Source organism: Thunnus albacares, chromosome 18 (assembly GCF_914725855.1).
Source record: "Thunnus albacares chromosome 18, fThuAlb1.1, whole genome shotgun sequence".
Taxonomy (NCBI): Eukaryota; Metazoa; Chordata; class Actinopteri; order Scombriformes; family Scombridae; genus Thunnus; species Thunnus albacares.
The window spans coordinates 25,384,727-25,411,447 of NC_058123.1; the positions used below are offsets into that span (position 1 = coordinate 25,384,727).

Consider the following 26,721-nt stretch of genomic DNA (forward strand, 5'->3'; position numbering starts at 1 on the left):
GCCAAAACAAAGAATTTAGCCATTTAGACATCACCACTTTACATTAAAGAAAGAAAACATGTTCAGAGTTCTTCACAAACACAAGTTTACAAATGTTCATACAGTACATTGCACTTTCAGTGGGATAATGGCTCTATTAGAATGTTTCAGATGAAGACCCTCACAAGCGAACTTTATTTTTTTTGTGTGTGAGGTGACGCATTAACACAATTCAAATGATATAGGGAAACTGTTCAAATTAGCTGTAATTAAATCCAATCCGACTCCAATTATTCCTCCTCTGTAGGTGTTTTCTGTATGTGTGGAGCACCTGCAAAGCCCTTGTGATGGAAAACTGAAGATAAAAGTTAAAAATGTGCTTTTTCAGGGAAGACTGCTAATAGCATGATACACAGTGGAAAAGACTAAAAGCCTACTAGTGTCCCCTATAGGCTGCAACAACCATTACACCCCAAAATATTTTAGTACTGGATAGAAAGAATACTGTGATTATTTAGCTAGTCTTAAAAACAAAGTATCAGGGCGACTGTTAAAAAAATAAATATTAATCTTAAAACCAAGTCATAATATTTTGAGGGAAAAAAAGTCAAAATATTACAAAATAAAAGCTGTAAATTTACAAGAAAGAGACATGATAATACAAGAAAAAGCCAAATTGTCATATGGTAAGATTGTATTTTCACAATATTAGTTTTTCTTGTAATATTATGAATTTTGTCTTATATTATTATTATGGCAGTTTTCTCGAAGTGTTTCAACTTAATTCTCAAAATGTTTTGTCTCATATTTAGCTCCACTACCAGTATGGTAGTGGAGCTAAATATATTAAGGATGTCCTGAGGGTGGCGTTAGAGGAGAAGTCATGAGATCACCGAAATGAAGAGGTTTATCCTCTGGGGAGCAGGCTTGTGATTGGTCCTTTTCCATGTCAAATCTTCCCATTTTGCTATTCTCTAGATGATAGTATTTTAGATTTTGATATCTTCTGGGTATAAACAGAAGATTTTGCCTGATGGTGATGCTAGAGGGACGGTCAGGAGGTCACTTAAGTTATCATCATCTTCTGGGGACCATGAATACCCATGGCAACAATTTGATGTTTAGCTGCTGCAACAGTAAAAGTCAGTGGGTCAAATCATTAGAAAGCACCCTCTGGCCCAATCAAATTTCATAGTAATCTGGACAATAGTTGTTGAGGTATCTCATTCCATACCAAAGTACTGAATACACTAACTGACCGATACCATTGTGCATCATCAACACTATGGGGGTCAAAACTGAAGGCCTGACAATCTGCTGAAAACATCCAAAAAGGGTTTAGGCAAAGATTTAAAACAGCTTTTACTTATCTGGAAAGTTTCTTTTCTACACACGCTGTTGAATAAGTTCAAAATCCTTTTTTTCTATAGAGAAATGTATGAGTTATAGGAGCCAGTTATGTGTATGCATCATAACACTGCAGATTAATTGCTTTGTCTACAAGGTGTCACACTACACAGGTAAGCAGAGACTCACCCGACAAGAACCTCTGCTGAGCGATGTTAAAAATGAAATACATCTGGAGGTTGTTCGGACTTAAACATCTCACGTTGTGACACATACACATTCAGACATGGAGGCTTGACACAAGCACAGTGAGACACCTGAAAACTGAAAATGCCTGTGCATAGCCCAAATATGTACATTTTAATTCTCCTTAATTATATAAAATGACAGGAAGATTAGGAGGGAAATGACCTTATGTGTAAGATAAAGATTGGTGATCGGTGTCTATTATCTACAAGAGAAAAATAACCAAACTCAAACTCTTTCCAAGTCCGAAAACTGTACATAACAAAACATCCCCGAAAGGATTGAGTTGCAGAACCAAATGACCAAAAAGGCAAAAAAAGACAAATTGGATAGAATAAGATAACAGATACTACAAGACTATTAATTCAGATAACATGGAAAGTCGTCTGATAAGACAAAAATACTGTATATAAATAAAGACTAAAAGGAAATAAGATTAATGAATCTCTTAATCAATACATGTCACAAAATAAAATAAAAGTCCAGTGCTATATACGGCTTCAGACTCTCAGCCAGACACCATGCAGCAGAGTCCAGGGAAGCGTCTCTTCCTCTGTCTGATCAGCGGGTCAGGAGTCAGATTCAACAAGCTGCTGTCATCTGCAACAAACAACACTTTATAAATACCATCATGTCATTCTGCTTAGGAGTGGCCTTAAAATGTTATCAGTATATCTTGCAAAGTATGAAATTACCCATTAAAACATGATTTCACTTCAATTAAGTTAATTTAAGCTTTTGCTAAAATTGATACTTGTCCATCAGGAGTGATTGTGCTGCAATGACAATGTTTGCTGATGATGTGATGGTGCTGACTGATGTTCAACAAAAAAAAAGGATTTAAAAGCTTCCTGCAGCATAATCCACTGTCACAACTACCCCACTAGTGAATGAAACTTTACACTTGTTAATACCTTCAAAAGGCCTAAATTTTGTTTTTTAACACTTCCAAGACCTGCAGTTACCCTGTATTGACTGCTTAAATTGATCTCACAACTGCTTGGGGGGTCAAGACCCTCAGGTTAGGAATCACTGTACTAACTTCTAGTTCTCATAAAGGGATTCTTTCATCAGTACTAAAAAAAAATACATTAAAAGATAAATGAGTATCTACTACTGTAGTAAAAATTGAACACCTTCACATTTTATCCAAGATAAAAAAGTGCTGCAAAAGGCCTCTGAACCGATCACAAACATCACACACCTTGGTTTTTCAGTGGCAAAGGCATCGTGTCCCTGAGTTTGCTGAGTAGGTTTCGCATCTCTCGCATATCTCTGTGAGGACAAAGAAACGCTGAATCAGCAGATTATTTGCAGTTCAGATTCATTATTCTGAATTAACAACGGTATAACAAACAGTTTATATCTCCATCAAAAACAGTGCAAGAAAGAATTTTTAAAAAGCAGGTGCAGTCAGTGTACCTCTCTATGTTTTCAATATCGGTTCCCACCAGCCACTGCTCATGAGGGAAGTCTATGGAAGAGGAGGATCGGTCCTCTAGGATGGGAACATCCGAGCTTTCATCCACCCTGAAGTCCACCTTCGGCTCCGAGTCCGTTCCTTTCAGGTCCGAACAGAGACAGCAGCACTGAGCCGTGGTCAACAAAGACGGTGCAAACACTAACAACAACTACAAGGACTGTAAGGCAATGGATGATTTCTTTCTATAAAACAGAAAATTCTGGTGTTCATCATGCAGTATTTCAAAAATATCATCTGTTTTGTGATCAATTTTATGAACCAAGGTCTTTAGTTAGCTTATAACTTATCTTTTAAAAAAGTGAATGATTTTTTTTAAATGTCCAGGAACTGTCAGAAATGTTCACTGAAAATTTAAACAAACAAATTAACAGAAAACTGTCCCTTCTATCAATCTAACTACTGTTGTTTTAATTTCATTTTTATATTTTTTTTATTTAAAAACATAATGAAAATGGACCCCAAACCTTCCTGTACACATTGGCCATGATAGCAGCTCTCTGCTGCCCTCTGCTGTTTCTACAGTGTGTGGTTCAACCTATCTGATCTACAACATCTTACAACAGCAGTGCTTTTATGGTTTCATTTTGATTGTGTGGGTGTTCAAAATGCAGTTTGAAGATGCTTTCAAGTCAAACCTTATCTAATTCAAGTAGAAAACAAGTAGTGAAATAGATTTGAAAAGCATTTTGTTTACCTGTCTGAAATGCATTTGAAAAAGCTTTACAACTGCATACTTTAGTGCATTATCAGACTTCCATACACACTTCAGAAATGCTTTTCATGTGCAATGCTAAGAGATTTGAATACATAATACATGAATGCATGTATTTAGAAGTACACACAGCATTGGAAATTGAAATTAAAAAGTCCTCCAGAAGGAATTGCAATAGCGCAACAGCAGAAAAGACTTTTGGAGAAGCTACTTGACAAGGAGATGGTTGTTTTTGGTTCTATTGTGTGTGTGTTCTTAAGAGTATAGAAACAGGCTTAAAAGCAGGTTGTTCCAGGCTGGATAACCACCTGGAAAGTCCTGAGGTACAGCCTTGAATTCCAGCACTGACATGACAGTTAGCCAGCATGCACCATACCACGACCCTGAAACTGATGCAGCTTTTATTGTTTAACCCTTTGCTTTTCCCACTGTAACATGTCAAAATAGCTGCTGTAAAAAAGGACTATTTAAAAGATTTTTACTGGATATGTTTCTTCTTTCTTACTGACGGGCAGATTTTTCCAGTGACATGCATTTTCAAACCTGAACAGACTGAGTTGGCTGGACCCATCTTCTTCATGGTATGTGATGCTTTCCAGATTACTTAAGTTTTGTTCATGTGATTTTGTTTAAAAATTGATTAATTTCAAGGAAGTTTCAAAACATTAGTCTTAAAAAAATCATGAAACTGGCTTTAAAAATAACATGTGGCTCTTTTACTGTGTTTGTATTTTCTTGATCTTTTCTTTAAGTGTTGTGTGACATCATAACATTGTCATTGTGATGGTACTTTTTCTGTGAAGCTGCAGCACCCCCAGCAGGCACATGGATTTCAGCATCTCTGTTATGAACATCTCCAGGCAGCACTGCAGCTGGATGAAGAGCCGACAGATCTCAGGGTGGATCTCTCCGTCCTCTGGACTGCAGCGTGAGGAGGAGGAGGGGTGTGAGAGAGAGAGAGAGAGAGAGAGAGAGAGAGAGAGAGAGGAGGGGGAAGAGGAAGACAGAGAGAAAGAGATACAATCAGTGAAGGCGAATGTGTTTTTCCACTAGTTGGCATTCATTGCATAAATAGAAAATTACCTTGTAGACACTTGAAACTTGACACTGGAACAGTGAACTTAATGCTGCTAAAAGTTACATTACAGAAGTAACTGTGAGTTTATTTCCACACCAGGATTTCCAAAGTTCAGAGTGTGAACTGATTTGCAAAAACAGAGCAGTCCTGCAGTTTTGCAGGCATGCTTGAAGGTACCAGTTTGGACATTAAACACTACATATAAATTCTTACTGTACAGAAATTAATGGAAACCAGTGGCTTCATGGAAGTCAGTTTGTTTTACTCAAGTTTTTAGATAACAAGACTTGTCCTGTTTTTGTAATTTGTTTTAAAAAGTACCATATACATATTATTTTCATTATTGTTTTAGGCATTACATGCTGGAACAATCTGATGTGCAGTTCTGTCATACCGTGTGAAGATTTTTTTTTTTTTAATGCTTTTTCACGGGAGAATCGGGGTTCAAGAGGTTAAAGTGTGTGAACAATTGACATGATTTCAGTTGATGGAGGAAAAAAAATTATATATACTTCTTACCCTGAAACAGAAATGACGGCGAGATCCTGGTGCGCAGCCCGGGCCATGGAGCATCCTTTGGCCCGCGTGTGCTGCATCTGAGCCCGCAGAGACGGACAGTCGGCAGAGATCTCCCCGACGCATATGACCTGCTCCCGGTACAGCGCTACGAGCGTGTTGAATTCCTGCACAGTCTGGATAAATAAAACCGTCACTACCTTTGTTAAGCCTGATATGCATGCATCTTGAACTAAAAAAAACCCCCAACAAAACACAGCACAGCTTTGCTTGTCTCATTTGCGCCACTGTTGCACCTGCACATAAAGTCGCATCTGGTGAATACAATAACCTGTCCCTTGGTGCAGGACTACGGTTAACACGAATCATCAGCACTAATCGTTTGTCCTTTTTCATTATACTCACCATCCTGCTGCAGTCCACAGCTCCCTCCGTGCTCTCCCGGCGCTCCGGCTCCGTCTGCGCCCCTTTACTGATGGGAAAAATGCTCCCTGCGGATCTTGGGCGCTTTTTCCGCCCGTACGGTGCAGAACACATGCATGCACAGACAGACAGAGAGACACCCCCTCCTTTATGGTTGCTGTTGTGTCCTCTACAGACAAGAAAATGACCCACTCAGACGCTGCAGGGTCAAAGGTTTGGTTAATGTTTAAAGCCCGTGCAGAGGTGTGTCGCTATTTCCCGGAGAAGAACCGTGTAGCGGGCCGGACGGACCCCCAGCAGTTCCCTCTGCATCCCCGCCGAGAGGAGAGTCACCTTCAGCCCCTCCTGAAGGCCGACAGGGAGGAGGCTCCTCCGTCTTCCGCCGCGCACTCACGTGTATGGAGGATTCAAACAGCAAAACAAATCGTCACTCTCCGACTTACAATTAACCCTTTAGAAGCAACACACACTGGTTCAGAAAATCAATATTTATATGCTAAATTAGATTATAAAACACTATGTATCACAGTCTACTGACGTCATTAGAGGATTAACATCGTCAGTTTGTGGTAGACATGAGTTGAAAGGACTGTTGCCAGACTTTGGCTAATGTGATTGTGAATTAGCACTGCTGGGACTGATTAGCCAGACTTTGGCTAATGTGATTGTGAATGTTCTTTTTATAACCTTTATTTAAAGATGCATCATCTTTTTTGGCTACAAGAACTCCAAAAAAGCAGACAGACCCTGACATATTACATATTAGCTATGGCTAACATGTTAGCAACAATTAACAATTTTCACATGGAGTGCACACATACTAGCAATATTATCATATTCACCTCCTTTTACCTCTGGTTTGGTCTCCACCAAGTCCTGAGAAAAATATCTAGCTCTTAGCTTCTGATGAATGAGCTAACAGCAAGCAAAACAATTTACAAAGATTACAAAAAACAATTATGTCTTTTCTACAATAATACAGCTTAAAAAGATAAAGTGGATTCGTTTTTTATTTATTTTAGTCAATTTAATGTATAATGCTAAACCTGACTCCATGTGTTCAAATAAAAGAATGTACAGCTGGTGCACAGCTCAAATGAAACAATATTTCCATAATAGTTTATTTTTAGTAAGACAAACTGTGGATAGTGAGAGTTTTTGATCAGACTTTTACAAGTCCTTTTCCTTCAAGAAAAAGACAATTATAGTTCACTGAAAACTTCTGGCTTCCTATGGATACAGTGTCTTCAGTGTCAGAGAGCTAAAACTTAAAGTTGTTTAAGTACAGTTTCACATTTTTGTAGACAGAAGGCACAGAATAAGCAAAGGCACCATATTGAAATGGGTATTTTACCCATTTGTGAATCTGATTTTCTGTCAGCTCCTTCTGTTTCTGCTGCTATCAACCTCTCAATCAATTTGATTATTTATATCAATCTAACTGCTGCTGTCAAGAAGCAAACATTTCTTAGCAGTGCATCTCAATTTGTATCTTACATCAACATCATTTCACTTAGCTTTGCTTAACATAACAATGAATAAACTTTCTCCAATGATGCTGGAGCAAAATTAAATGGAGTTAATGACTCAAATTAATTTCAAAAGTGTGTGTGTGTTAATTAGTGATTCTCTCTTGTTTTTTCAATTAAGTGCCTGTTTGACTCCTAAAATTACCCTGTGCTACATTGAAGAAATAGTTACAACATTTTGTATACTCTTATTTGGTTTCTTTAGACTTCTCTAGACCCCTTGAGACTGAGATGTGAAGACTGATATTAATCTCATGTCTGTGCATTAAGTACAGAGCTGGAGTCAGGATGTTGTTAGCTTAGCTTAACATAAAGACTGGAAGTGGGGAGGAAACAGGAAGTGCTTTTCAAATCATCATTCAATTTTTAAAACTAGTTTGTAGTCACTTGACCCAAACTGTTAACTTGTCCAAACTTTCGTGCAAATTTTAAACTTGCAAATGTTTAGATTCTCTTCCCATAGTTGTTTTCATAAGATTCCTGCTCCTCGCTACTACTTATGTCTTAACCACCTCCACCAATTTCTGAAATACTTTAACACTGAAATAACAGTGAAACCAGAAAAAGCACATTACACACTCTCTTTACAGAGAAAAAAGACATAAACCTGCACTGCAAACTCTTGAACCCTCCTTCGTGTCTCAACAGTAGAAGTAGTACAAAACGAAACAGAGGAACAAGAAAGCCAGGATCCAGTTGACTGAGTGGATGTAGACGATGACCAGTCCGATGTCAAAGAGCCAGTCACGCATGTCGGCGAGGTCCAAAGCGTCCAGTGTGAAGCCTGCATGGGCAAAGTGCCAGCGTCTCTGTGCGTTCGCTGCTTGTCTCTGATATCCTGAAGTTAAACAGATAAAATTATGATCTGTACTAAAAGTGATTAAATAAAATGTATCCTTGTGCTGGTTTGAATTTCTGTGCAGTAATGTATGGTCTGTATTTTAAACATTAAATGTCCTTCCCAACAAGTCATTTAAAGGACCAGTGTGTAAGATTTAGTGGCATCTAGTGGTCAGGTTGCAGATTACAACCAATTGAACACTCCTCCCCTTCCCAGTGTTTACGAGAACCTATGGCGGCTGCGAAACTCGCAAAGAACACAGTACGCCCTCTCTAGAGCCAGTGATTGGTTTTTTCCATTCTGGGTTACTGTAAAAACATTGCGGTGCAACATGGCGGGCTCCAAGGAAGAGGACCTGCTCCATATGTGGATATAAAGGGCTCATTCTAAGGTAACGAAAACACAACTATTGTTATTTTCAGGTGATTATACACTAATTAAAACAAACTTATGAATATTATATTCCATTTCTGCCAAGTCTGTTCCAGTAGATGCCACTAAATTCTACACATAGCATCTTTAATCTATTACTCCTTAAAGTCCTTAAAATTCATGATTTTATAATCATCACTAATTCCTAAAAAATACTTCAAACAAGATAAAACGGTGGGGTAACAAGATTTTTAAAAAGGAAAAATAAACGCTAAATATTTTCAAATTATAATTATTATAAATTATTTTCAAAAATATAAAGATTTTTTTAAAACGTATCATGTGCACACAAATAGAAAAGGACATTTGATTAATTTCTGCTCATTTCATTAAATTATTAAATTTTAATATTGGCAACCCTGAATGTCCACTGTTTATGAGACTGTAACTTAAAATACATATTAGTGCAGTGAAAAGCAACACAAAAGAGTGTCATAAATATGTACTTCTTATTTTTATTGTTATAATGTTGTACTGTATTGCTATATTTATTGTTACTAGTTGCTTCGTTGGATAAACACCATACTTCATACCATGGAAGTTCACTATGCAATAATGTTTATCTTACAAGATTTGTGTCATTGCTGTTGGACTGAACTGTCAATTGCTGTAAAGATATAATTTATTATTGCCACTAAATTGCGTTTGAAAAAAGGAAATAATATGTCTTGCTTCCTTGGTCAACAAGGTCATACAACAACAGCAGGTTAAGAGTTTAAATGAGTTCAGTTATTCACAGGGACATGGGGACAATGCATTGGAAATAAACATATTTTTCACATTCATGCCATGCAGATAGTTTTGGTTTATTTGTTTATTTGGAGGGGAATCGAATTTTGTTTGCTCACAGAATTAAAAATAATCCACAGACTTCACTGTCAAAAGATAAAACTGGAACTACTTTCTAGACACAAAAAAACAAACTATGTGACACAGTTTCTCACCCCAGAAGGTACTGAAGCGTTTGCGACAGCTGGGCAGAGGCCATTTGACACATGAAGCGTTCTGGAAGTGTTGCTTGCGGGCATAATAGACTTTTGGGAAGAAGGTCTTCGCTGTCTGGTTGAGCTCTGAAAAAAGAAATGGCAAAAGTACTTACAGTTGCTCTATGAATCTGATTGTTGAAGACAATATGCCATTATTCCTAGTTACTGCACTGTAAGGAAATTCTATCAAGTGTAGCGCTGCCCACAGAGGCACAGGAGGAACAGTTAATCATTTAGAAAAAAGTAAAAAAATACCCTGCACATTTTCACAGAGCCCTAGTTTACAGCTTCAAATTACTTGTTTCATCAAGACAGCAGTCCAAAACCCAAAGGTAATCAATTCACAATGGTATAAAACAGAGAAAAGCTGTAAACTCTCACATTTGAGAAGCTGGAACCAGCAAATGTTTTAGAATTTTGGATTATAATCTATAATAATTTATGTTTATAATTTTCTAATTGTAATATCTAGGTCCTTATCGATGAACACTATTATCTGGCAGGAGAAGGACAGTACATCAGATGTTTCAGTATTTTGATTTGGAGCTTGAGTCCTGGGCGAAGCTCACCTTTGTGGAAGTTGGTGTGTGAGATGAGTGTGCGGCAGAGAGGACAGGGTGTGTTTGTCGGTCGGTTCCTGGCCAGTGTGCGGAGACACGGCTCACAGAAAACATGACTGCAGGGCTGACAGCTGTAAGGGCTGAAGTAGACGTCGAGACACACAGCGCAGGTCAGGCCTTCTCTGTCCTCCTCCTCACTGTCCCACAGTAAACCACTCACACTCCCAGCCTGGACACAAACACATGTGCAAACACATATTCACTAACAACCTCGAGGCAATTATCAGGACAATGTCTTTGTAGTGGGTGGTCATAGGTAATGCTAGGGCAGTGTGCTGCATACACCCACATTATCAGTGTGAACTCTGGTCTCTCACCTGCTCCTGCTCCAGTTGACTGTGCAGCCATCGCTCCCTCCTCCTCTGTTTCCTCCGGAGACTCTTCAGACGGTTCTTCTCCCTCTTGCTCAGTCTGTTCGACGCTGGGGAGGCCAAAGAGGCTTGAGGCTGAGGAAAGTATCACAAACACACATAAAGATCCCTGTCATTGATTCAGAAGCTGAGGTAACAGAATCCATGAGCTTGATTAATTGTCGTTAACTGGTTGAAGCAGGGATGATTCAACAGCAAGTGCCATCAAATACCAACTAACTGCTTCATGGTGTGTTCACACCAAACACGAAGCAAATACAAGGTCAACGCAAAGCGCGACATGAGTGATGCGAATATGCGAAATTTGAGTCGCGAATACGTGAAATTCATATATTCGAATTGAAAATATTCAACTTGAGTGTAAAATCCACATGTATCACAGGGCTAGACCGGGGGATTCAGCTGCGGATTCCTGACAGACAGCTGTTGAGAGCTGACCAGCTCTGGAGGAGAGAGCCGGGGAGCATGTTGGTGCTGCTGCTGATGATTTCTGGAGGAATAAACACACACCGGACCACCAAACCATTCACACCAGATTCTGCTCTAATCTGGAGCCGTTGACTTTTTAAACTTTTGGGATTCAAAAATTGTTTCATCTCCACTTTCGCTTCTTAACCTAACTTAAGCGGTGCTAGACTCACACACGTCCCTCAACTGCTGTCAACAATTATAAACATCTTCAATGCCTGTGGGTTTATATAGTTTTAAAGTTACAGAGTATGTAGATAGCTACGTGTATAAACATGTCACTTTGTATTTATGCCTTTAGATGATGTTATTTTGAGTGTCAATGGAGCAGCTACAATGTTTGCAAAGCATAGCTCTGATCAATCTGAACTACATTCACAGAACAAACTTTTTGTTTGCTTGCCGTCTTGCAGACAAACCTGACAGAGCATGAATTCAGACTTTTTACAAATCAGTGTCATGATGTAGTTATTACAGCATCCTTTTGATTCGTTTATTGCAGTTAAATCACAGCAAAATCTAAGTTTATTTTGGGTTCATACCATTTTGAGGTCTGTAGTTGTCGTCTGGGAAGTGCAGTAAATCATTTGCGGGGGGAGTTTTGTATGACGGATTCATGCAGTTTATCATAGCAAAACTAACAGAGAGAAGCTGATAATGTATCTCTCAGTGTTTACACATAAGTGTCAGTATGACTGTTGTTAGCAGGAGGACTGAGCAGTCATGATGGCAAGCAGGCTGAGCTTCAGTAACATCACTATGTTGGCTCTCATTTTCTGGATGGGGACTAGTCGGTGCCTGCTGTTGCTTGCTGGCTGTTTGGGGTGAATAAACACAAATGATCCCGCAGCAGGTATCAGTCATTTACCACAAGACAAGGTTAACATTAACAGAAAACTACAGTCTAAAGTCCTGCTAACCTCCCCTATAGGCTGCAGTGTTCATTACACCTCACAATACAAACATGGTTGACAGAACAAATAAGCTACTGATGATTTAACTATTCTTAGTCATTGGATATTCTTCTACTGGATATTCTTATCCAGAGGTGGAGATAAAAAATGTAAATGTTGTCCTGAGGCTGGTGATAGAGGAAAGGTCATGAGGTAATTAAAGTCTAAAGGGGCATCAATGTGATCTGTAAATTTCATGGCAAGGTGGACATTAGATTTGGACATTTCTTGTGTAGAAAGAAAATTTGGCGCTATAGAAAAAGGTTACTACGAGTTAGGTCAGTATAAAAACATCAAGATTTATCCTCTGGGGATTATGAATATCCACAGCACATTTCATGGGAACCAGGACGTTACTTTTTAAGACACCTCAACAAGATATAAACAGATTTTTGATCATTTTTGTTCTAATTTTTTATATATATATTTGGGTTCCTTCTTTTTATTTTATTTTTTCATATGTTATAATGCTCAGAGGTGCAACTGATGCAGGCCACAAAAAAGGGACCCTTTGAGTTGTCATCTCTTTTGTGCCAGTGTAACATGCCTATTATTTTATTTATGTATTTTTTATCTTTAGGAACATCAGGGTTTCCTGTAGGAAATGATTTAGTCATGTTGAAAAGTCACCCAGATCTGAATGAATCTTGTCAGTTAGTAAACAAATGTCACACTCATTAAAAATGGCATTTAATGTGAGAAGTAGTTCCTCTGCTCAGTTTCCCTGAAGATTAAAGTTTTATTTCATAAAAGTTTATACATTTTTTACACTGTAAACAGAGTTAGCCTTTGTTTCAGGCGAGATGGCCCACTTCTGCAAGAAAACATTACGGTTTTGCTGCTGCTGAGTTGTTGGTTTTCTTTCAGTTTTTGTAAACTTTTTCCAGAAGCTGCAAATGAACCTTTGGCTGTCACTATATGTTATGTGAAATCTAATTTAAAAACAGAAAGAAACTTTGGAATAATATTACTATAATGGAATAACATAATGTATTACACTGATCATTGGCTACGCTCCTAATTAATGCAGATTTTTAAAAATTCACTGTAAAGAGCAGCAACCTACCACCGCCTCCTCTTCTTCCTCGGCTGCACTGTCAGAGATGGTTCTTCCTCTGAGGAACAGGCCTGAATCAGAAACCTCCTCATGGGCAGCTGTGGTCTCTGCAGAAGGCTCGTCATCCTCCACAGTTTGCAGCAGCTGTTGATCCAGAGGCGCCACTCTCCCTCCAGAAACAGAAGAACGGCAGGCGACAGCGTTGAATGAAGCACCACCTGTGTCAAACTGCTGACTTATGGGATATGAGACAGGTGTCCGTGTAAGCTCATCTGACCCTGCTCTCGTCATCTCAGCAGCAGACCTGTACGAACGTCCTGCAGGGCAAAAACATGAAGACCTGATGGCGGAATCATCCTCCAAACTGCGGCGTCTCCTATGAGAGATGCAGTAAAGAGGACTGAAAGAAAACGACTGGCTGTTTTCACTGTCAGTCAGTGAAGTCGAGGCCTCTACGGGGTGAATGTGGGACATGACAGCAGCACAGTTGAGCTGTAAGCTGTCCAGTGCAGTTCTGCTAAATTCAGGCCTCTCCTCTTTATTCTGAGAGCCATCTGTCAGCAAACCAGCGTGTCTCCTCTCAGGTCTCGTCCTCCTCGGCTGCACAATGAGGAAGTAGTGTTTGTGGTCACGGTCCACGCGGCTTTTGTTGAGGTGGATGGTGGCGTCCTGCCCACAGGGACACTCACTACGGTTGATGAAGTTGAAGCCGCCCAAACGAGCTCTGCAGTTCTGGCAGTTCAGTTTTCCTACAGTCCACTGTGCCTGAACAGAAAGCAGAGGTTTAGAAATCACAACAATATCATGAAATCTACTGTTTTTCACATAATAAAAAGTCAAATCCATTGATTTTTTGCATGATAAAATGTAGGGCTGCAACTAATTAGTATTTCACTTATCAATTAATCTATTTACTATTTTGTCTATAAAATGTCAGGAAATGTGAATGTGAGAAATGCCCATCACATTTTAAAGCAAATCTTCACATGTGAGAAGTCCAAAGCTGTTTGATTATCATAAACTAAAATGTTCATACTGAACAAGATAAATTTAGAAGTTAAATCAATCACTTAACACTGCACACACGTCATTCCTAAACTGACACACTTACTGTACCTGTTGAACAGAGGTCAGTATCCATTCTGGCAACGTGTCAACATTCACATGCCAAATGCTGCAGACAGCAGCTGAGCTTTCATCCGTGGCCTCAACCTGCCTCGTCATAAAAGACACACAATCAACCAGGACAGTTCCCACCAGACCCAGTTTCTCTGACACTGATAGCCAGACATATTTTTTATGACTGAAACACAGGCTGTTATCTTTTTTCCAACACTGATGTCCCTTTACAACTTTGTAGACTATTAGCTGTTATCAGGGCTGAAACTAATTATTGTTTTCATTGTTAAATAATCTAATCTAGTCTTAAGTGTCAGATGATAGTGAACAAAACATCAAAATTTCCCAGAGTCTAAGGTGAAATCTTCAAATGTTTTGTTTTGTTCAAACAGTCCAAAGCCCAAAAATATTCTAGCAAGATAGCTAAATAGATACACGCAAAAGAATTTTCACCCACCGTCGCCAAACATGCCCCGTCTATGACGCCCTTCCGACACCTCCTGCAGCGCAGCATGGTTGTCTTTGTTCAGGCTCTTCAACAGGAAGTTTTTAGGCCAGCTGTGTTGATAATGATGAGAACCACAGTCAAGATATGCAACTGAAAACACACCTGCATTAGTTTACATTCTGGCAAAAATGACCGTCTTCTTTAAAATCGTTGCAACTCAACAAAAGATGTAGGCTCAGTATAGTCAGCTATGTCCGTAAACTATGTAACAAACTAAATAAACTATCAACTATATAACAGAAAAGCTCACATACCATAATTCTCTTTTCTAGTCCATTGACATTGTTTTGGAAATCTACCTGTATGTGGCATGAATGCAGCCAAGACAAACTCTGTAAAAATGTTAAAATATAAACCTGTGACACCTCGAGCTCAAGTGTTGACTAACCTCTAAAATGCTACGAATGTATAGCTACGAAGTTATAGCAGTGAGCCACGTTTACATATGAGGAAGCCGGATACTGTTTCCTGTAGGGCTGCATTAAAACCGATGTGTCTACCTTTAGAGTAAACCTCTTTAGGAACTTGTTTTAAATTAATACAGCTGTTGAACATAAAAAGGAGTCGGCCAATTAAGACCATTTATTAATCTAGTAATCTACAAATTGCTGCCAAAACCATCTCTTTCCCATTTTCTGTATTGCAACTAAGGTGCACAAACCATGAATAACAAACTAAAACCAAAAGTAAACAAAACATCTGCCTCAAATGTCACATGTACCATGCCCTAAAGCCTATTGACCCTGGACTGTAAGGTTATGAACACATGAGTAATAGCAAATATTCAATATTCAGCTTCTGTAACAGGTTGAGAGGATTTCTCGGCATAGGTGTTTTTTATAATGCTATTATTATTCCTCATGTTTTAATATGTACAGTACATCGCTAACAGTCGAGTGGTAGATTAAAAACAATGTCATGCTGCTAGCTCAGCTCTGTTAACAACAACAACAGGCTCTCTCGTGGCGTTTTCACCGAGAAATAACACTCTTCAGATAATGACACTCAGAAAATCCACCAATTTATGACGTAAACTTACCTACCTAACCGCTGGGAAGATTTTTACGCGATAGTTACGAAGAAAGACTGACTACAACAACGTGAAAGTTAGGAAGCCTTTTCTATATAAACCAGGCCTTGACGTCACGACAGCTAGGACACTACGGTAAGTCCAATGGACCAAAAATATCCTACGTTCTTTCGAGATCAACAAAAAGAGAAGAGAGGAGAGGAGAAGAGAAGAGAAGAGAAGAGAAGAGAAGAGAAGAGAAGACTCTTTTACAGTATTAAACTAATTAATTTAAATAAAGAAAAGTTGTGACTTAGTTTGGAGGCTACAACTTCTTGTTCTTGTTCTGGCCCTCTGACAACTTGCCTGTATCTCCTCCACACTGCAATGCGCTCCTCATAGGGATCCCTGGCAGGAGCATCTAAATGCTCCAATGCATTCACAGCAGCGCTGCAGGAATCCTGATGAGAGTGCGAAAACACATAACACCAGTTCTGTTTTCTTTGCACTGGTTCCCTGTCTCCTTCATGATTGACTACAAAGCCCTGCTACTCACATACAAATCCATCAATGGACATGCGCCTCCCTAGGAACTCATGGACGGCGCTAGAATCATGCTTGGAGAGGCTAAAAGTCGGCAATAGGGGAATGGGCAGCACCATGTGAACACATAACATGTTGCTGCTTTTTAACAATTCATTAAAGAAAGAAATATTTTTTGTAAGTACTTTGATGAAGCGGTTTATCGCATCATCTAATGCTTTTTCAGTCTTAATTCTACTCTGTAGATTGTAAATCGTCACATCATATCCTTCGCAACAGAAGATGCAACAGTATTAGCATTGTAAGGCATTTCAACTGCTATTTAAAATGTATGTTATGAATAAAAATATGAACTGCTGAAAAACTGCAAACAAAGTTGGAAAGAAGTTTCATGATTAAAGAGTTCGGGTAATCCGATGTCTCCCGCATAAAAGGCAGAATGCTGAGTCTGTCTGAAGTGTACAGAGCTGCAGATTAATTAACATACGCGTCCTGCTGCCTTCAGATGCTGCAGGGATTTAACGACCTGAAGGAGAAGCTTTCCATACAGTATGAAGCAGCTGATACTGTCAGAATCAATCATATTAATGTATAAATCAATGCAGACTTCTTTACTGCTTTAACCACATTATACTTTATATTTTTTATGTCGATTAGGCTGGAGAATGTTTGATTAAATTTACTTTATTTATATTATATATTATTATTCCGTTATTTCTGTGCATTTGATGAAAGAATATAGTTTGCTCTTGTTGATAAAATCACTGAAGTGTCAGCGGAGTGACAGTGTTTCAGACACAGACGTGGTTCTGAGACATCTATTCTCAGCACAGCAACACCAACAGCTCGCTTTGTACTGCTTCATCTGAATAAACCCCTCACCTCTTTGTCCCTGTGCACCGTGCGTGCTGCGCTTGCCACAGACAGGCAAAACAAATTCTTTTAACATTCAAAATAAAGTTTTATACATATAAAAAGAATAACATATTTAAATCAGTGGCAATTTCCTATGCGCCACAGTTGCTCGCTCTCTCTGTCACCAAAATAACCTGTTAGCTATCAGCAAACCAAGTAATCCACAAAAAGCTTCAACATAATATTTCCACGATCATTTTGGGGAGGCTTAGCCTCTATGCAGGAACTGATACCACAAACCTCCACCCACACCCTCAGATCTGCCAGCAGCTTGCTCCCCCGGTCCCACAGTAGCCCACCAAGCTCTGTACCATGGGGGATCGAGCCTTCTGCTCTGCTGCAGCACGCTAGTGGAAGAGCCGTCCTAACCATCTGAGGGCAGCACAGACCCTAGACTCTTAAAAAAATGCCTTAAAACCTTTCTAGAAAGGTTTTTTCATCTTAACTCCTATTTTCTTTATGTTGTGTGTTGTATGTTTTTTTTAATGCTGTAGCACTTTGAGATTCACTATGAATGAAAAGTGCGGTACAAATTAAATGTATTATTATTATTGTTATTCTTCTTATTAAATCAAGACAACAACATAACATAACATAACATACATTTTAAATACATTGCATAAAATTCAGTCACATCCAGAGCTTATTAAATCTCTGCTCAAAACTAAAACAGTAGGGCTGGATTACCAACCAGGCAAAGTGGCCAACAACCCTAGGACCACAGACTCTAGGGGCCCAAAGGTCCCATAATGTGTCAATTGATTTTTAGTAATTTGACTACTGTAACTGCAGATTTTTAAGGGAATTTGCACTACTAACGTATAACATTAACTGGAGGTTCCTGCATTGTTACCTTATGATTTGGCCCTATCTAGTAGAGTGGGTCCATATGTCAAAATCGAGTTTTAAGACCTTTATCATTTCAGTTTATACTGTGTTTACATGTTGCATAATCCTCAATAACGTTGTCCTTAATCATACCACAAACTAACTAGCACACAGAAAACCCGGGAAACCAACTGTTCCAGCACCACTGATGGTCATGTGTGGCTACTGTGTGTACTCTACTTGAACTAAGAGGGAACAAAGCACAAAGGCTGAGAAATGCTGGAGCCAATAAAGGGGCAACATCCCAAGCTTGTTTGTAACCAAAATTCTTTTCATATATAATTCAGAATTTCCATCCTAATGTCACCCTTTTTTTCAAGTATATTGTAGACGTATATATTTGAAATAACAGTCACAAGCCTGTAGCTTTTTACGTCATTTTTGTAATTGTTATGAAAACGGACCCACGCCAGGTGGCAGTGTCACACCTGGCGGCCCCAGTGCGCTGACCGTGGTGCTGAAAACAGCAACCGTTGAGGCAAAACTGGCACCAAGACGCCTCAATACTTTTTTAATATGAAGTTAACTGTAAATTCATTGAGGTCATTCATTCTTGGATAAAAAACATAACTTACCATATAAACATAACTGTTAACAGCATATTTTTAAATTGTGCTAATTTCCAAAACTCTACATACAACTCAAACTACATAATGTGCAAAAAATGTTCAAATTAGCTACTGTGAACTTTTTTTCGCTGTTCTTGATGTTATTATTACTATTAGTTGTGGTAGTATGTTAAAACATAAAAGTGAGCCGTTTGTAAATCACTTTTTACAGTGCGGTTTCATCTAGACCTATTCTTCACAATATTCTGTCAATAGCTACACTGCAGATGACTTCAAAATGACTCTCAGGAAAGGAGAGGACATTTCCTAATGCTGCATTAGAATCAATAAAATTACATTTAAAAAGCAATCAGCAATTGAATTATTGACATGCAGCCTGGGGAGTAAATAAATTAAAGAGAACCTTGCAAGTTTTCGAAGTTTATCTAATAACTTCAACATCTTCAGTGTCTGAGCTACAGACTGATGAGGGACACAAACAGACTCCCTTACATCCTCTCAGACAAGTGACGCATTTATCATCACTGGTATAAAGACGCAGCATCATTCTCAGTCAGCAGCCGACACTCGCAGTTCAGACCCTTTCTGCTGCACTAAACAGTTCAGCAGTCCACTATGCGCTCTTCGAGGTGCGACGGTGTGGTGCGCACCGGGCTCTCCACTAAGTAGCCGAAACTCTCCAAACCACTCGAGTTTACTAACAATGGAGGACGCAAACAACACGACAGCCTGGTTTCAGTTTCACAATTCATCCAACGAAACCTCCAAACCTGAAGACGAGGAGGTGAAGCTGAGTTATCAAGTGGTCACATCCTTCCTGCTTGGCGCGCTCATCCTGTGTGCAATATTTGGTAACGCGTGCGTGGTTGCAGCCATCGCCTTGGAGCGGTCTCTGCAGAATGTGGCCAACTACCTGATCGGTTCTCTGGCTGTCACCGACCTGATGGTGTCGGTGCTGGTGCTGCCCATGGCGGCGCTTTACCAGGTCTTAAACGGGTGGACTCTCGGGCAGGTTCCGTGCGACATCTTCATCTCTCTGGATGTGTTATGCTGCACGTCGTCCATCCTGCACCTGTGCGCCATCGCTCTGGACAGATACTGGGCGATAACCGAGCCCATAGACTACATGAAGAAGAGGACGCCGCGGAGGGCAGCGGTCCTCATCAGTGTCACTTGGCTCGTCGGGTTCTCCATCTCAGTGCCTCCTATGCTGATCATGCGCTCTCAGCCCAGCAGCATGGCAGAGGACAGGGCAAACCCTAAGCAGTGTAAGATCAGGCAAGACCCCTGGTACACAATATACTCCACATTCGGGGCTTTTTACATCCCGCTGACACTGATGCTGGTTTTATACGGGCGGATATTCAAAGCTGCAAGATTTCGGATCAGGAGGACTGTGCGTAAAACAGAGAAAAAGAAAGTGTCCGACTCTTGCTTGGCGTTATCTCCCGCCCTGTTCCACAAAAAGTCGCCCGGAGACGCGCAGGGCAAGAGCTGGAAACGGAGCGTGGAGCCCCGGCCGCTGCCGAGTGTCAACGGCGCGGTGAAACACGCGGAGGACGGCGAGTCTCTGGAGATCATCGAAGTTCACAGTAACTCCAAAGGCAACCTGCCCCTGCCAAACACCCCGAGCTCCGTGCCGCTGTTCGAGAGCAGACACGAGAAGGCGACCGAGGCCAAGAGGAAGATCGCGCTGGCACGGGAGCGCAAAACGGTGAAAACTCTGGGCATCATCATGGGCACCTTCATCCTCTGCTGGCTGCCTTTCTTCATCGTCGCCCTGGTCATGCCTTTTTGCCAGGAATCGTGCTACATGCCCATTTGGCTGGAACATGTAATAATCTGGCTGGGCTACTCCAACTCATTGCTCAACCCCATTATTTATGCCTACTTCAACAAAGACTTTCAGAGCGCTTTTAAGAAAATAATCAAGTGTCATTTCTGCAGACCGTGATGGTTTCAGTTTTCTTGGTGTCATCATAGATTCACCGGATCATTGAAGTTTGATCCGAAGACATCCAGTGAAAAGAGGAGCAGCCCGAAAAGCCATCAGCCTATAAAAACGGCAGACTGAGATTGTCCTGAATAAAGAATGACGCTAAAACTGAAGAGAGGGCTCATCATGGCTTTCGTTGATCATCACCATCGTTAACAGTATTGAAATATTCCCAGTGTCTGTAGCCTATGCATAGATAAAGCTGTAATCGTTTGATTGAAGCTCCATTGTTCCTCATCATGTTCTGTAACGTTCAATAAAGAAATACTTTTTAATAATTTATCTGAAGTCATAATTTTACAACTTGGGTGCAAATTTCAATTCATTCATTCAATTCACATCCAGCACCTGCAAACTGAATGAATTCTGAAATAAGCTGTAAAATAAGGCGAAAGTAAAAGTGCGTTTCATGTGACTAACTTGGACATATTTTAGGACGTTCTAAAGATTAGTGAATAGAAATTTAACTGTAAACAAATTTTTAAAATCGATTAATTGTTTAAGTAATTTAAGAAGCTTCATAAATATGCGGTTTTGTGCTTTTATATTTTTATAAATTGAATATCTTTGGATTTTGGACTTTTGTTTAGACAAAACAAGAAACTTGAAGACTGTCGCTACTTTTCATTATTTTCCAACACTATTCACTGTTCACTGAAAAAATAATAAGTGATTCATAGATAATGATCAGTCATCATCATCATCATAAGTTACAGCCTTAACATACTCTAAATAATATTATATTTCACTCACAACTTCAAATACTTTGATATATGTGGCAATGAGATACATGGAAAATAAGGATCCAAATGAGCAACACTCAGTAGGCACATTTACAGCATTTATCTAGAGCTCTTATCGAGGGCACCATTCCATATTCCATTAAAAGACTGAAATGGGTCTGTTTAGCATATGCACTGAAAGATGGAAAAAACAAAAAACAAAAACAACACCCACACTGCTGTTTCATTCCCAAATCTTCTTTTAGACCACATGAGCGTGATTGTCATTGTTTCCAGACAGGCTTCTTCACATCTTTCCTTCAGGGTTTCTTCCTCTTCCAGTTCAGATTCTTGTCACTCAGTACCTGCAAACTATTTACGGATGTGCATGGAAACGATGACAGCAGTGTTCATAAAGTTTTCTGGTACAAACAGTTGCTCGCAGTGAAGAAATTCTTATAATCGTGACATTTTCTAAGAATCTCCCTTTATTCACAGTTAAGACTAGATTCTGATAAAGATAAAAGTTATGCATAAAGCATCTTAGCCTATAAGAGAGCTCCTAAAGTAAAAATCTGTTGGGAGTAGGGAGGAGGACTTTTCTTAAGCAGAGGAGAAAATGTCGGAAAGACAAAGCGGCAGGAGAAATATTCTCCAAACGCTGAATGACAGTGAGTTAATGAGACGCTGCAGATTAGATCGTGCAGGGATAATGTTTGTGGTCGACCTCATTAGAGACACACACACATCTCCCACCCAACGCAATAACGTGATAATACCAGAAATGAAAGTGATCACAACACTAAGATATTTAGCAACTGGGAAAAAAATTGGAATTTGCTGGCAGCTGAAAAAAAAGATATACATGCAAACCAACGCTGTTACTTATACAGACTGACCAGCAATCACAGACACTGATGAAAGCGCAGCCATTACCCCCGTTAATATCAAATAGATGAAGTACTAAAATGACCAGCCTGTGTTTTAAGACATTTCATAGGCTACTTTTAAAGTATGACTTACAATTTATTCAACAGAGATGTTCATCACATAAAATAGTATTTATAATTACACCATGTCTTAATAAAGACTAAATTCTATGATTATGTCTATTGACTTCTCTGTCTATTATATGCCCATTATCATTAAGGGTTGGTCAGCTCCTACACCTTTTAAAAGAATGAGTCATACCTAGCAACAGGGTCATCTACACCTCCTCACTAAGGTAAAAGTTTCTGTCCCTTCCTCGCTCATAGTTGCTCTGAGAATTTTCCTATATCACTCCTAAGCTAGGACTCCTTGCTAGAAAGTGTTTGTGAATACGTCCCCTGACCTCCAACTGCGTCTAATACCGCAGCGGCCTCGAGCAAGGTTCATTATGAGACACTTTTTCAGTTGAAGCTGTCAACAATGTGTTGGTGTCGCTTTCAAGTGTGGATTTGCTTTGTTTTTTGTTCCTCATGAACCCCGGGCAACGCTATAATTGCAAACCTCTTTAACTAATCTTCAAATTTTATTTAGATTATAGTGGAGATCCACTATACTTGACATATATGGTATTCCAACATACCAAATATATCAGGCTGACATCTGGGGAAATGTATCTAAAAATGATGCACTAAATATATATTTCCATATGATGATGGTGCAAAAAAACTACGATGATACATGATACAAAATATATAATATGACTCTGTTAGTGTGGAAAGATATTATTTTAATAACCTTATTTGGGCTGAAATAAAAGGGGGAAATCTCTTTATAATGTGAATTTAAATTTGTCACAGAGGGACTTGACTAGTTTGTGTCTGACAATCTTCACAGTGTCACAGAGTTGTATGCCCTGCAACAGAGAATGTGTCTCACTCCTCAAAGTGTGTTCAAACAGCATCCTGAGCCCCCGAACTGTTTCCCCCTAGCTCCACCTGCGCTCTGATTCCCTCATAACATGCATATGTGGATCTGCTTTGTCTCAGATAGTGAAACAAAGAGAATCCTTAATACAGTTTGCGTTTCATCATTCCGGGAGCGACACTTACATGAAGATCATCTCGGATGTGTGTGGAGACGGCAAAGGGTGTATAGAGGCAGCAGGGCGGGAGCGTGGGGGAAAAAAAGCCAACAAAAAACAGACACACAAAATGAGAGACAAAAAGAAACACACACATACATACACACGCGTTCACCACCATACATGAGCAGTCATAAAAAGCTTCAAGTGGTCGGGGTGCTTCTTGTAGCGTCCCGCTGCCCTTTCCCTCTGTCACTCACAGCCTCGTAACATATAAGTCCATCTTAAAAAGGCTGTGAAGGGCACACACAGATGGATTCTGGAGAGGTGGTCGTCATAGCAACATATGGGGGATGCTAACTCCGGGGGCCGAAGGGGCAATTACCTGATCAAAGGCCTGCTGCAACACAGGAATACAGAGGTGTGTATGAGGGGCCCACAGCTGGCAGTCATCACAGACAATAAGCAATTGTTTTGTTGTTGTTGTTATCGTTGTTGTTTGTTTTACCGTGTTTAACAGTGACTGACTAAGGTAGAATCTAATTTTCCCTCAACAAGAGTGTCAAACTTTTTCTTTTCAAAGACAGTTCAAGGGATCATTTTGTTTATTACAACTTTTTGCCCATTATTCCTTTTAGTTATGACTGTAGATTGTAAATTAATTACTGAGATCTAGGAAGAAGTCAGCATAAGCAGTCATACAACAAGTTATAGGCAAAATTATACTTTAAGTTTAGTGTTTTTATATATACATAGTTTTCTCACATAGAATTGATTATTATGTAAATTATGTACAAGTGTCAGCATAGCTTTCAAATAACAGAGCACTGACAGCTTTAGTACGCCACCACGATCAAAAGGTTGCATTGTAATGTTGCAGTGAGAAGAGCACGCAAGTGTAGCAACAATTTTGAGTTGACTGCAGGAACTAAATCACATCCTCAGTTTATTTTTGATTGGCAAAATGAATGTAATGAACGGGCTCTGCAACTCTCCTCTGCTTTACGGAGCTGTATAACGAGTTTCAGCTCATTGTTTAGCTGTCTGGCTGACTGTTCTGATTGACTCTCAGCGCTCTCATAATGTTATTTTTGGCTGCAGCAAGCAGCTGTTTTCAGAGGAAAAGCTCCAAAAACCCACTGTACTGTACTTACTCAGCACCAAATGGCAAACAGAAACAGACTAGCTGGTGAACATAGTGGAACATTTCGAGGCTAAAGAGACAGATATTTCCCCCATTCTCTGCAGTATGGCATCATATTCTTGTGTGCTGTCACATCCAGACAAAAATAAAAAATAAAAAAACATCAAAATCTGTATTGACGCATTGATTTCACAACACAATTGTTATGCTGTCTCACTGATACACAATTCCTGAAGTCTTATTCCCTACAAACAACAGGGTTTGTCAGTCAGGTTTGACATTTTTTTTTGTGACAGGAGACATTTCAAAAGATCAATTCTTAAAAGAACAGCTTGAGAAAAAGCATAACATGCTGACTTAGAGCTGCAGACTTTTTTCCCTGATATGAGTCACATTCCATGAGGTATCTTGAAAATGAGCAGGGCAATACTAAAACCACACGCAGCCATAAGACTGTAACATGGTTTGAATTTATCATCGAGGTTGCTTGCATATTCTCCAAGTTTGTTCTCTGTGCTTCCTCGGAGACCGCCGTCGAGTGCACTTGGCTGTAAATCAGCCTGCATATTGGAGAAGGTGAATAGTGTGGATTAAATTTCCTCCATACGCTCTTGAACTGTTCAGTCATGTGTCCCCTGCAGAGCTGCCGGTGGCAATCTGCTGTCAGAGGAATTACGTTACGGGTTTTCACAGCCTCTCAGGACCCAACGAGAGAATCAACCCTCCTCGTCTTGTTTGGATTTCTTCTTGGAACTGTTGTTGTTAACAAGCGTAGAGGTAAACAACAGAACGGGAGCTGCAGAGGATTCTCTACACAGAGGAGACAACCTTTCATGTTTAGTTTATCTTTTAAAATAATAATCATACTGTATATATTTTATGAAAACTATAGGGGGAAAAGAGCATTTGCTGTCAGGGAGTTGCAGTGGTGCAGATCCTGCAATCCATCTTTTACTCTTCTAAAAGATGAACTGATTTTTTTTTTTTTTTAATAAATTCTTTAAAGCCCTCACGTGTATTTTTGTGTGATTGTGGCAAAGTTTCAAACTTTTTAGATGAATAATTATATTTGACTGAAGTTTTATTTCATACATTTATAATATTCTTTACTATCAAATCATATAAAACAAATTCATTATTCATGCATATCATACTGTGTATTAATTTGTGGCTCTACTGCTGTTAAGGCTCAAAGAAAAGCTAAATCATCATGTTGCTCACTCCTTCCAACCCTTTCTCTTTGAGGATGTAATGAAGATTTCATAAGGCTGCTAGCAGGGGTTTAGACTTAAAAGCAAGGATATAACTTTAACTTAACAGCAGCCACTGTGGATATCGAGCAGTACAGTATATTATCATCATCTACTCACAATACTTTGACATACAGTAGCTTGTAATATACAGTAGGTCAGTGCTGACTGCTATTTTATTTGTTGCAGCTTTGTTTTATATTTTGAACCAATTGAATTCCAAATGTGTTATCCATACTGTTCAACATACAACATTCACCTTAATGTTAAAATGAATACTCTCATTGCTCTTTCAGTCAACTTAATTCATACTTTACGTAACTCGTTCAACCCAGGGAACATCAGATTGTGAGTTATGCAGTTTTGAAAGTGTAACTTGTATTTCTTGGGTGATGAGATCATGTAAGACATGGATTCCTGGTCACTCACAAGTGTCTCTCCTGGAGCTACAAGCAAACAAATGAAGTCTCTGCTGCGAGGTTGTGATGTTTCAATGTGCTGCAAAGGGCTCCTCCAATGGTAATGAAGGCATGACTTATAATTTGTACATCTTTATTAAATTAGCTCCACCAAATCGAGGGCTGGGCCAAGTTGTCTGGACTTCAGTCTGCTGCTCTGGTCCTGCATGTGAAGTGAAGTGAAGTAAAAGGAAAATCTATTTTTTGAGTAGTCATGATCTATCTTCAGTATTACAATTAATCTCTATAACTACTAATGTTACAGATTTTTGTCTGTAGGTGCTGAAATTTGCCTAAAAATTCTGTATTAACTTTTGGGACTAGAGGAGTAGTCTAACATTTTCAGAAATATGCTAATTTTCTTCTTCTTGAGATGATGAGATGGACACAACACTCAATGCAATGGAGACAGCATGTGATTAGCCTAGCCTAGCATGAAGACTGAGGGCTCTCCTCATTTCTCTATTTCCTGCCTCCTCGTCTCCTCATGTCTCCTCCTCGTTTCCTCTGCTCACTTCTGAGGTGGGAGGGACTAAGACGCAAGGAGA

General features: G+C 39.5%; 3 protein-coding genes across 4 annotated transcripts in view; 1 reads left to right on the plus strand and 2 right to left on the minus strand.

The window, feature by feature from the left end:
* Positions 1-6,363, minus strand: part of c6 (complement component 6) — a 29,690-nt gene extending 23,327 nt beyond the window's left edge. Inside the window, exons 1-4 of the mRNA XM_044332814.1 lie at positions 5,767-6,363; positions 5,365-5,537; positions 4,558-4,688; positions 2,995-3,133 (exon numbers count right to left, since the gene is read on the minus strand). Of these exons, the coding sequence (XP_044188749.1) occupies positions 2,995-3,133; positions 4,558-4,688; positions 5,365-5,537; positions 5,767-5,898 (575 nt within the window). The 5' untranslated portion in view covers positions 5,899-6,363. The remainder of the gene's footprint in view (positions 1-2,994; positions 3,134-4,557; positions 4,689-5,364; positions 5,538-5,766) is intronic.
* Positions 6,364-6,876: 513 nt separating this feature from the next.
* On the minus strand, positions 6,877-15,839 carry rnf180b (ring finger protein 180b). Of its 2 annotated transcripts, none has more exons than XM_044332818.1 (8): positions 15,712-15,839; positions 14,618-14,718; positions 14,158-14,253; positions 13,051-13,806; positions 10,510-10,638; positions 10,142-10,361; positions 9,531-9,656; positions 6,877-8,151 (listed from the first exon to the last, which is right to left on the minus strand). In XM_044332818.1, the coding sequence occupies exons 2-8, from the start codon at positions 14,672-14,674 to the stop codon at positions 7,955-7,957; spliced, it is 1,581 nt and encodes a 526-aa protein (XP_044188753.1). In that variant the 5' UTR covers positions 14,675-14,718; positions 15,712-15,839; the 3' UTR covers positions 6,877-7,954. The 2 variants fall into 2 exon arrangements, with proteins under 2 accessions (XP_044188753.1, XP_044188754.1); XM_044332819.1 differs by having other exon boundaries at positions 15,708-15,839.
* Positions 15,840-19,076: 3,237 nt separating this feature from the next.
* htr1ab (5-hydroxytryptamine (serotonin) receptor 1A b) lies at positions 19,077-20,904 on the plus strand. The gene has a single exon (XM_044332820.1). The coding sequence runs from the start codon at positions 19,296-19,298 to the stop codon at positions 20,544-20,546; it is 1,251 nt and encodes a 416-aa protein (XP_044188755.1). The 5' UTR covers positions 19,077-19,295; the 3' UTR covers positions 20,547-20,904.
* Positions 20,905-26,721: the final 5,817 nt, after the last annotated feature.

Coding starts and splice junctions, on each gene's coding strand:
- rnf180b (XM_044332818.1), bottom strand. CDS start 14,674: ATGCTGCGCTGCAGGAGGTGTCGGAAGGGCGTCATAGACGGGGCATGT. Junction 10,362..10,509: donor GTCAACTGGAGCAGGAGCAG/GTGAGAGACCAG, acceptor GTTTGTGTCCAG/GCTGGGAGTGTGAGTGGTTT. Junction 8,152..9,530: donor ACGCTTCAGTACCTTCTGGG/GTGAGAAACTGT, acceptor GTTTAACTTCAG/GATATCAGAGACAAGCAGCG.
- htr1ab (XM_044332820.1), top strand. CDS start 19,296: ATGGAGGACGCAAACAACACGACAGCCTGGTTTCAGTTTCACAATTCA.